This window comes from Sturnus vulgaris, chromosome 11 (assembly GCF_052056855.1).
Source record: "Sturnus vulgaris isolate bStuVul1 chromosome 11, bStuVul1.hap1, whole genome shotgun sequence".
NCBI classification, from domain to species: Eukaryota; Metazoa; Chordata; class Aves; order Passeriformes; family Sturnidae; genus Sturnus; species Sturnus vulgaris.
Window position 1 is genome coordinate 13,673,882 of NC_142253.1, and position 12,301 is coordinate 13,686,182.

Below are 12,301 nucleotides of genomic sequence, written 5' to 3' on the forward strand. Positions count from 1 at the left end.
ATATGAAGTAATTAAGAACACTATTGCTTCTTTTTGATATTTATCACATGTATGCTTATACACAAGTTAAAACTGTACAGATTTCTTGTGCTACTTAATGAGCTAACTCTCAAACACTAAAGCCCAGTTTTTGACTAATTCACACTGTGCCAGTACTAAGGACAAACAATTATTTGATTCAAGCACTCCAGCTGCATTTGTGTCCCAGGTTTCCCAGAGGTTCCTCATGCTCCATAAAGAACCAGAGCACCAAGTCTGAATTGTCTCAGCCCATGCATTCCTCAGGTAACTCTTCAGTGATGTTGTGAGTCTCTTATGCCAGCTGCACTGAACTGCTGTGAAAGGAGCTTTTCTCTCTGGGTCAGTCCATCCCTTCTAGAGCTGCAGTGCTGTGACCCTGTCTGCCAAAACACGCCATTTCACCTATCAAAATCTTTTCCTAATGTCTGATTTTCTCCTATTCCAGTTTAAAAGCACTCAATGAATAACTGATGCTAGCATATAGATGGATAGAGGTTTGTTTAAATATACCTTGTGACATTGAATTCCAGCCCAGAGGTTTACATGTCAACTTTACCTAGTTATAAAACAGATTTACAAGGAATACAAATGACAATACTGTTGTAACAATCCTTCAATTAACAGGTTTGATCTTATTCCTAATGAAATTGCTAAAATTTCAGTATCTGTAATTCCGAAGTCATCAAATAATGTAACAATCATAAAGCTCCTTTGTATTGCTTTTCAACTTTTACATTAAAATGCAATTAATTACACACTTTGCCTAATAGATTCTATAACATCTAAATTCACATTAATTTTCTGTATTCTCATTTGCTGCTACATACTGTCACACACTGTTATTCACTCCAGCCTGGTTTATCACCTTGCAGTCAGACAAAACCAGGTGAGACTCACCTTGCAGGCCACTCGGTGAGGGCACAACTTGCCAAAACCAAGAGGTGGCTGAATCCGTCTCAGCAATGTCACCACATCGAGGTGCTTTATCCTTCCCCTAGAACCAACACACACCAGTTGACAAACATCCACTCCCAAAAAATCCACCCCGTTCTGCTTGTACTGTTTCTACCAAATAAATTATATCAGATAAGTGATCTAACTTACTTTGCTTCAGGGTCATATTCTGACCATATTCTTTTGAATTCATCCAAATGATGGGGGCCCAGAATAGACCAGTCACGTGTCAAATAATCAAAATTATCCATAATGACAGCCACAAATAAGTTTATAATCTAAAAAAATAAAAAAAACAGTAATTCAGAATAATCTTCCTTGATTATTTTGAATTTTTATCAATTCAATATGTAGTAATTAAAGAACTCAAGTAAATCAATAGTTTTTGGCAAATATCATCAAATATCACTGAAAATATTTGTATTTAACTAACTGGAAGTCTATCAAATAATGACATGACAAGAACATGGTTCTATTTTAGAGTGTTCATTTTTTTTTCTACATAGGCTACAACACAGTTTTGTTTGTTTCTCTTCCTTGATTTACCAGATCCCACTACATCAAATTGCAGAATGGCTCCAATACACACATTATGACACAGTGTGTATCTCAGGAATAGGATTCAATTTCATGACAATACATTTTGGTAACACACAAGGTGATACAGAGCAACAGAACAGATGTTTACATCAGTTCACAGAATTTTGTTGGACCACTCTCCTTTTGCAAGGAAACAATTACTGTGAATAGAACAAATCAGTCAGACACCTGCAATGAGGAAAAACATATTTCAATGATTATTTCAGAGCAAATAATCCATTTCTGCCACAGATTAGGGTGAAAGGATATTGATCACTTCTCACGTGCCACAAGTGAGGACACTTGTAGAGACACAAATCCGAATTCTGCTAAGTTTAAACAAAGCAAGCAGCATTACTACTCAGTCACAGGAATTGCAGCTGCATTATTAATGCATGTTTAATGGTACCATTGAGAAATGCATGAAATAACAGCTATGAAAACGCTGCTAACTCAGCTTTCAAACATGCAGCCAACCACCCTGCACATGTGTGCAGTCAGGAGAACATGGCTCACACATGGGAGCTTAGAATCATAGAATAGTTTGGGTTGGCAAGGACCTCTAAAGGTCATCTGCACCAATTCCCTGCAATAAGCAAGGACATCCTCAGCTGGATCAGGCTGCTCAGGGCTCTGTACAACCTCACTTTGGATATTCCCAGGGATGGGGATCATCTACCACCCCTCTGGGCAACCTGTGCCAGTGTTTCACCACTCTCACTGTAAAGAATTGGTAGAAAACACAGGATTTAAGACTGTATGGAAAACATAACATTGCCAAAGTATTTTGGATGGGATTTTCAGTCATTCTCTCAACTCACTACTCTTTGCTCAGAAGAAAGCCAAAATGTCAAAGCTCATTGCTGTTAATAAGCACAAGCTAAACTCACCAAAAATGCACAGAGCATGTAAAAACTGATAAAATAAATGATGGCAAAATTGCTTCCACACGTGTATTCTTCCCCAGGATTATAATCAGATTCTGGATCACAGCGCTTTCCAGGCAAACATGCCAGCATGATTTCCTGCCAGGCTTCTCCAGTTGCACACCTTTATAACACCACAAAGAGAAATTCAGCATTCTTTGATCCAGATGGATTAAAAATGTATTCATTTTCTACATTCTGAGAAAATATTGGAATCTGTACAAGCATGAATGTGAAGACAGACTGTGAACATTTCAGAGCAGGAACTAATTAAAGAAAAGTGCAGAGCAAGTTTCAGAACTGACAAGCATAATCTGACATTGCAGACACATTTTATAAGGTAGACTAATGCACTAAGGCTTGCATGTAAAAATTGTAACCCCAAACTGTGATTTACAAGTTAAATACTTATTGCAGTGGAGTAAATGTGTACAAAAGCAATGTTGTGTATTCAAATCTGCCATAAAATTTCAAAGTACATATTTGTAAAAGATGAACTTTCCTCTATGGTTGAAGAAATGCCTGTCTAGTTTCTGCTATTGCATTTTTTCCCCAGTGTAAACCCTGTGTAATATCCCACAGTTTCAAATTTTTAAAAGACAATTACATGATTATGAGCTCTTTAGCTGTGTTCATTGTCAGAGGCATAAAGTGAATTAGATCTCAGTGGGTGATGCCTTGGTGCTAGATAAGGAATGTCCTGCCAGTTTTTCCAACCAGGTGAGTAACAATGCACTGAATTACAGAATCTCAGGCAGGAGACGACTCAAGGTTGTCACCCTTAGAGACATCCCTGTCCCATGTCATTCTCTCCTTGTTCCAGGACATTTTGCACTCCTGGCAAATGTTTGCCTTCTTCTTATATTCTCCAGTGATGGAAATCCCATAATCCCCCCCAATAAAGATTTAGCCACCTTCACCCTCAGGCACTTTCTCCTATGGCTCATCTGGTATTTCCCTTCTCCTGAAGTTACATTCCCTTCAGCAAATGTAAATAACAGTTTCATTGTTTATGTTTGAAACAACTTTTCATTTCTTCATATTATCACACAAGTTCACTTCTAAAGGTATCAGTAAGGGCAGAGTCTTTTGCAGTTTTCCCAATGCTCAGACAGATTGATATCTGGGCTGATCAGGTCTGGGCACTGCCTGAAGCCAGTTGCTGCCCAAAGGAGGAGTTTCACAAGAGCTGTCATGAGTTTAGGTCTGTACCACCTCATTAAAGCCCTGCTGTGCCAAAGGACACTCAGCACACAGCCACAAACAGGAGGTGCTTGTTAAGATGAATTGATTCTCACATTTTGCACATTTTTCATAGATCACTGAAATGGGATGCACTGAGTGAGAATTAAGGTTTACTCACCTGAAGAGAAGAAGCACAGCTTGGGGAAAAGTCTGAAAATTGTTGTTTCTGTTTATTTGGTTGTTGTCCCTCATGGCCACTTTTCCAAATACCTACAATAAAACAGAATATTGACTCATTCCAGTGACCTGTGCTGTCAGAGGCTGTAGGCCTTGCAATCTAAAATTCCTTCAGGATGCATGAAATTTCACAAAAACACTTTCATTACACTTCAGATTTTTCATGATGGTCATATAAGTGCAGGAAATATATCACATATACAAGGAAAGAAAAAAATCAGCACACCAAGTTCTTCTCTTGTGTCTTTTGGAATTTCCTGATCAAGAAAATCAGAGCCAAATAAAGATTTTTTCCATTACTCTGAAAGCTCTGCCTTATACATAGCACCACTATCAAAAGAATGTTTCAAAAAGCATCTTAAGAAACAAGTGTCAGGCAAACCCGTACTGTTGTTTAGTGCTAAAAAAATTCTCTAATTACCTGCATTCCAATGACAGCATAGATGAAGAACAGCATGGCTATCAGAAGGGCAACGTAAGGCAGAGCCTAGAAAGGGACAGGTACATTGTCTTTTAATAATCTCACACCAGCATTTCTATTTCCATTTGCAAAAGTAATTTCTCTGTTCCACACTGACTTTTTCAAGGTTTTTCTTCCTATGCAAGTGCTTAAAATGTTATTAACTGTCACACTTAATACTTTGCTGCAAGCAATGAATACCAGCTTCATTGCACTTGAAAATACTTCTGCCAGCAATCCAGAGGAAAGGATCATCTTTAGTGATTTTAATTTTATTTTCATTACTGGCTCTGACAACACAAAAATACTACATTCCATACAATCATTGATTTCACATTCAGTTTTCAGAAGCAAAGATTCAAGTATCTATTTCACTTATGTAATTGGTTTTATGTAAAATAAGTGTTAAATTCTTCTTTTCTAGTCATCTAATAAAAATATGTGGAAGCATGAGATCTATGTATGTCAAACCTATCCCATCTCTTTTAAATATGCCAAATATTTTTTCTGAAAGTACCATAGAAACCTCACTTTTAGTACTTTTTAACCTTTTACTTCATTAGTAACAGCTAATATAAAATGACAAAGAATGACCCTCACTCTCACAGAAGTAATTGGCGAAATTAATTTTGGCATTAGTATGCAAATATATTTAAACATGTCATTATTAATTAACATATTAACTTTAAAAAATATGTTTGCATTCTACAGTGTATTGCTTTATAAAATTTGGTGCATAAATGGTTGCAATTATAAAGCAAATTTACATAAATGGTGCTAACCTGAAATGACTTGATAAATGTCCAGAGTAATGTTCTGATTCCTTCTCCTCTGCTCAGCAGCTTCACCAACCTCATCACACGGAAGAGACGGAAAAAAGTGATGGAGATCCGAGCGCTGTCCTCAGAGTTCTGAAGAGCATCATGGAGAAGTCAAACCAAATACAAACTCAAGCATGCAACACTTCCAGAAAAACAACATAAAATGCAAAGGTGGAAGAGGTAAGATTTGGAAATGTATCTTGAGGGCCTGCTCACCTTGATAACCATGATATGAAAGGAAAAATTACATGCTGAAAACACAGGACCTGTAGAAATGCTTCACACACCACATGCATTTCCAAGTTTTCTGGTTTGTTAATAGGATCATATTGGGTTTGTTTGTAATAGACTCCAATAGGACACTGACAATGAGAGCAAACCACTGCATAACACCTTTGCAGTCAGACAGGAATGAAAAATACAGAAAAACTTGGTGGAAAAAAGACATGGTAAAAAGAAGAAACTCAAGTATAGGTAAAACCACTGGGGTCACTTTACTGATCTTACCCCAGACTCATCAGTTGTGACTGTTTCAGTTGGCTTTGGCTTTAAGAAATTAAGAACATTAAATATTAAAATCAAATAAAAGATTTTTTAAAAGTTAGCTTAACCATAAGCAAAATTAAAAACATTTTTAATTTCTAAATGTAAATTAACATCTTTCAACTCAATATATGTCCTGAACAAAACATTAATTCCCTTAAAAAACCATCCTCTTATTTCATGTTGGCTAACTCATGCTAAAACAGTTTTGGCCGACTCATAATAAAATCTGCTGATATAAAACATGTTTAAAAGATTCAATGGAAAGGAAATAGAAAATAAAATATCTGCTCCTATGCAGGCCAAAAAAAGTCAGCCATCAATTTTCACAGGTTGTATGAAATCATAGCAGGAAGCCCAGCTAAAATTCAGGAAAAAAGCTTTGGGGCCACACCAGCCTTTCAAGGTCCTTTTCTGCTCTGTCCTTTTTGAATATTAATTCCTCCATCACTGGAATGTAACCATAGTCAAGGAATTGTGGTTTCTGTCACCCCAGGCGCTGCCTTACAGCAAAGTTGATTCACTGGGTGAGCTCAGGGACAAACAAGGACAGACAAAGTCTGAGCCCTGAAGGCTGACCCTGCCCCTGCAGAGCACATGAGGAGGGTGGAGCTCTCCCAGCACACCTGAGCTAGCAGGAGCAGCCCTGGAAAAGGGATTTGGTTGATCCTTTTGGAACAGATGTGTGCAGCCCTCAGGAGCTACAGGAGCTTCCTGTTCACAGACACCAACTGTGTGCTGTCAGGAACATCTCACTTTTCTCCTTTTATTCTCTCTGTGTGATTTTGAAGAAACTTCCCTTAGATCCTAAATGCACTTTGCAGAGCAGGCAGCAAAGCTTAAAGGACCCAAGTTCTGTGCTTGCCTGTGCAATGACAAACTTGCAGCAGCTTCTTCCAAAATTGGAGTGTCTTTAAAAACATTTCTAGCACTACAAAAAAAGGGGATTCTGGATGTTAGATCCCAGTGATGGGTCTCACCCTCTTGCCTAAAATATCCTCCTTTTAAAGGGGCACCTTTCAACAGCTCCTGTCACACCGAGCAGCAATGAACACGGTGCCCCCCAGAGCTGCTCCCGGGATGCTGTGGATGCCCCAGGCACACTCAGTGCCACACTTCTCCTACTCAAATCTCACATACTGCTGGTGCTCAAGATAAAACTTGAGAAGGAAGGGAAAAGAAAGGAGCTGATTCTGTTGAAAATTTATTATGCAAACATACTGTGGTAAAGAAAAGCAAAAAGAGATAGTACTTTTTAAAAATCAGATCATTATTGAAATACTAATTGTGTTCTCTATTACTTTTTTCAAAATACATTTAATATAAAGACATCACTAGGGGGAAATGAGGTAAAAAAAAAGGTTTTCTCAACTATGTGCAAGTTACATATGGATACATTACTGCCCTGCCAGGGTATCAATATATTCTGAAACAAAGAGGTTTTTAACTGTATAAGGGATTATTATTAAATTTATGCATTAAATTAACCAAAACTCAGATCTCCTTATTAAACTTCAGCAATCAGAATATTTTTTAAACTGTCTGTAACATCTAAACTTTCTAAGAACTTATATAAAATAGATGGAAAATCTGCTGCTAAGGGAAGACGACTGCTTCATTAGAAATTCCCTGTATATTTCAACAATTTTAAATAAAATCATCAAAACATAATTAAAGAAAAATCCATTATCACAAACACCATAAATGTCAAAATATCACAGTTCATGGAAGCAATCTTGCAAAGCTGCCTCCCTAAATCAATCCCAAACCTGAACCAGTGCACACAGACTCACACTGCTACTGACTTTTGAACACAGGAAAAAAAATCCTTTTAATCTGAAGCTTTAAAGAAAAAAGGTTTAATTATACCTTCTTCAGATGAAACCTGAAATGCCATATTAATCTCTGGTGAATGACTGAAGTTGAGCTTGATACTCTCTCAAATAGTGAGCAAATTATTTAATTTGCTTCAGTGTAAAGACTGAACATAGGATTTGACAGGTAGAGATCAGATTAAATTACAGTATCATCACAAATTGACACAAAAAAAATGAAATGAAATTTCGGGGTTGGCATTTGGGAATTATTCCCACTGTGTTTTATGGGAGCAGGATGGAGCCTCAAATAAGTTAGCATCAGTATTAGGATGGCAATATATAATGAAATAGATAATATCAGAAAAAGAATACTTTGGTCCTCCATATTTTTACTTAATCTCTTTTCCAAGTGAAAAATTAATGAGTTTGCACTATGACTTGGTTTTGAAAAAGAATTCTCAAAAGTCAGTAAAAACATTTTCTTCATATAACTCTCTTAGTAATTACTTAATTCTCACTTTTAAAAATGCAGAGGTCAGATTACCCAAACTATGTGATCAATTCTACTGGAGCTGCTCTGGAATGATGATCCCTCATATTCATTTTTGTCAGGAGGTCACTGGAGGATTTGTGTTTGCACAGTGGTGTATGCCCAGGACTGCCCAAGGCACACTCCCCTCACAAATCCCTCTTTCTCAGCTTCTTTGGACTAGGAAGTCCTGATTGCCTGCTCCTCATGGCTGATCTGATGCTGCTGGGGAGTGTTAGCATGTCATGTGCAAGAGATTACAAATTATGGACACTGGGAATTGCAGGTCAGTAATGAAAAATAAAAACACTCTGTTCACAGAAAGCAAATTGTACAATAATGTCAAGGCGGAGATAAATGCTAGAAACAATGCATGAACATCAACTCCTGATACAAGAGGAGTTTTTCCTACTGAAGCTGAAAATATTCATCACTGGGCAAGTGTTTTGGATTTGACATTTTAGAGTGTATCTAATGTTTTACCCTCTTTAGCATTTCCCTCTGATAATACAGCAGTTTATTTTATTTTAATACCAATTTTAATGAAGCTAATGTAGTGATATATCACAAAAGAAAACATTATTCATACTTATTTAAAAATGAAATGCTCATCTGGGAGACAAAGTTAGTTAATGGTTATGTGTGCCCATCCAGCAAGAAGCAATGCTCAGATCTGGGAAACTGAGATAAAGATAAGACAATCTCCAGCAACAATAACAGACAGACTGACAAAAACAGAGCATCTGCTTCCCAGAGATAAGGAAAACCAGACACTCCCCAGGCACACAACCTTATTGCAGCACCAGTGACATTCCGTGCACGCACACTCGTAACAAGGTTGCACATTTTGATTTTGTACATGTAGGGAAACATTAGAATAGACTTGAGACTGAGGGGGATAGGCTGAGCAGTGGGATGATATCAGTTGACAAGAAGGCAAATAAAAATATTACCTGTGGTCAGACAATCTACCTCCAGCCTCCTCTTTCCCCCTCATTTTCCACCAATCATTCCAGTGCTACTTGGTCCCAAACGCTTTGGGACTGGCTGCTCATTATTAGGAGTTTTTTGTCCCCCAAAAACTGGGGCTGTGTGATTCCTAAGATGACAGGTGTGCTTCTGTCTGCTACAAGTCTGGTAATGGCCACAGCTGGAATCAAGGGACAGCTTCTGCTTTCCCTGCTTGGCTGACAGGCACACTGCAATGGGGGCAATGAGCAGACACTGCCCTCATTGTTCTGACAGCCAGGGACCAGGGCCCAGGTCAGCAAAGCACTTCATCACAATGGAATTTTGAGCCAGTCCTTAAATACTTCAGATAGGCAGGAATAAATGATTTTTATTTTTTACTTAATTGAAGTGTAACACAACAATTTTCTTCCTCAAACAATCCCAATCCTCAAAAAAATATAACCAATGACCATCCTAAATTTCTGACTCACTGATTGAAATGTTTGCAACCTGCTACCAATTTTGGTCAAGTACTACTGCTGCTTAAGAAAAATTTAGCACATTTCCTAAACAGGAACTCCTTGTTACACAAATGTTTGCAACAAATGCTCAAAATAAGAATCCTGACTAAAAAGAACTTCAGTGTCAAAACTGTGAACAGTGTGAAACAGATTGGATCATGCATTGGAAGCAAACTCTGTGCTTAAACAAAAAATAAACATGGTGAAAAACAGTGATGCTAGTAAATGGTGTTGGTCAAAAGCTTCTTTATTATATATTGTGCCAAAGGGTCCAAGAGTATGTCAGAACAAATGACACATGGTGATAATGTCCTCATCACCATAATTAAAGAAGGAAGCATCTGAATGACAAACACATATGATGACAATAGCATATATAGCAAAACATTCAGGTTGCCAAAATATCTCCAGAAATGTGCTGTGACTCCATGTGCATAAACACACACGATTTGTTCTGAGAATAGTTACTGCAATTCAGATGTGAGCAAGAAATTTTCTTCAGTCTTATCAGTGCCCTTTATACTTCCTGTTCAACATGAACCAAATGCCCATAGACATCAACTAATTGAAATTTTAAGTCAATGTGAGAAACCCCTGAAAATATTTTTTATAAGTGCTTCTTCCTCTGTAAAAGATGCATTTTCACAATTCGCAATTAATATGTTGGTATTATATGATAACTAATAAATATTCTGTTGTACAATGAAGTAAATAAATTCTTTCATCTTTAACATGATGAAAGCAGCTCAGAAATTGATTTCTGACTCCAGATTAGATACTGCAACACTATATACTTGTAGAGATTTGAAACTGCACTAAGATTTCACATTAATGAAAACAAAGCTGTATGAGAATGTAGCTTTCTGACCTACCCTTAAGCCTAAAGGAGATGTTTGCAAAACATTACAAAATATATCAACAGTATTCCAAAATAAAACTACTAGCACCAACACCTGAGTTCTAATATATGATAGGGGTGCATAAAGTGATAGTCAAACTGAATTGGACTGCTCTTGTCCAAAGATGAATCCAGAATCTCTTACAGGGGGTCGACATGAGGCTTTACTGCACTCCTCCACACAAGCACAAGATCAAGATTCAAGACAGATGGATTTTCCTGAGGGGCTCGGGAGCAAGACATAAATGTTGTTCCTTTAAGCCCTATTTCAGCAGAAAACCTGAAGTTTTTTTAATGCCAAGAATAAAATCAACCCCATAGAGAAGGCATTAATAATTTACATAAAAGATGGGGAAAAGGAACTCCCCATTATTTTCTCAACATTTTGGCAGCACATGAATGGCAAAAGAAACTTAAATTAAAAATGTGAATTAAAACCTTTACAACCATTACTGCAAAAATGTGATCATGCTTCTAAATCATTCAGTGTTGGTCATCCAAATGGCTTCTGAGCTTATTCTGACAAACAAGATCATTGCTATACAGTCAGGCCAGATTGAAACTTGTATGTTATTTCCTTTTAACAATTTATTTATTCAGATTTTATTTCCAATTTATTTCTCTCTCATTCTCATAAGTTATATATGTTCCTCTCCCAGACTGGACTGACCACACTTTGTGTCTGCCAATCATTACTCTGCATTTTTAATTGAAAAAGAACCATTTCTATGACCACACAAGATCTTGCACATCACATGAAAGCTTCTGAAAACAAAAGGCCAAAGAACCCAGAAGTAATTATACAGGTTTTAGTAGTGGTTTTAATTTTTTTTATTGCTATACCACATGTATATTTATTTATATATACTTGCCTCTAATAATTTCTAAAAATAAAATGAACACGAAAACCAATTAGGTTCATAAAAGAAGGAGGTTGAAGGAAGGGATATTAAATTAAAGGGTAAATTAAAAAGATAATCACAGAAAATTTTTTATTTCCAAAATATATGTTGCTCTGAGGTGGTTCATTTCTGGAGCTGGTCACTGATCCAGTCCTTGAGAATGCTGAGCAATTCTGTAAATTGCTTAATACATTAAAGGCTGACTTCCACAGGCACCAAAAATATTCAAACCACAGTAATTTCCTGGATTATGTGAGAATCGGAGATTACTGGATCAGAAGAATCAGCCTCAGGGAAGCATATATATTCCTATAAAATGCTAATTAAATTAACAATGAAATAAAAGAGTTGACATTTAATTTCCAGTATTTAATAGTGAAATCAAGACAGGGCGACCTAGACGGTCCAACCCATTCTCTTGTAAAAACTGGGTCAGGTGCAAACTTGTTTGCTAGAACTCCCTGGCCTCTGCACTGGTTCTGAGCATCCCCAGCTGCAGTGTCAGAATGATGCTGATGTTTCCACAGCAGGGCAATCACATCTGTAATCTAGGGCAATGTTTAGCTCACACTGAGGACATGAAGCGTTCACACTCATGTCTCCTTTGCATTGCTCAATCAAGATAATTGTGCCCCTGCAATTAGAACTGCAGCAAGACCTGATTTTCTGTCAGTGCTGGTGATTGACCCTGCTCCAAATCAGCCCTCAAACAAGGCTGAGCTTCCTCAGCTTAAGAAGTTTCTACAGTGGGAATTTTCACAGGTGCTATTTCAATCATGCTTGAAATCCCATTGGAAACAAAGTCTCATTAGCATCTCAGCCCAGATGTAGATTTCCCAGGATCACTGCCAGTGTCAGATAATGAGTACAGGTGGAATGGCACAATTCAGAATGCTGAAAAAATACTGAGGAAAAGATTCTGAAATACTGGATTTGGATGACAGAAATTTACACTAA

General features: G+C 37.3%; 1 protein-coding gene across 16 annotated transcripts in view; it reads right to left on the reverse strand.

The window, feature by feature from the left end:
• The window catches only part of CACNA1D (calcium voltage-gated channel subunit alpha1 D), a 167,970-nt gene that overhangs the window by 27,285 nt on the left and 128,384 nt on the right, over positions 1-12,301 (reverse strand). For 11 of the 16 annotated variants that reach the window (XM_088171546.1, XM_088171537.1, XM_088171543.1 and 8 more), the window contains 7 exons: positions 5,691-5,729; positions 5,145-5,273; positions 4,324-4,389; positions 3,844-3,935; positions 2,445-2,604; positions 1,126-1,253; positions 919-1,015 (listed from right to left, as the gene is read on the reverse strand). In XM_088171546.1, the coding sequence (XP_088027672.1) occupies positions 919-1,015; positions 1,126-1,253; positions 2,445-2,604; positions 3,844-3,935; positions 4,324-4,389; positions 5,145-5,273; positions 5,691-5,729 (711 nt within the window). The remainder of the gene's footprint in view (positions 1-918; positions 1,016-1,125; positions 1,254-2,444; positions 2,605-3,843; positions 3,936-4,323; positions 4,390-5,144; positions 5,274-5,690; positions 5,730-12,301) is intronic. The other 5 variants (XM_088171545.1, XM_088171539.1, XM_088171544.1 and 2 more) reach the window with 1 other exon arrangement.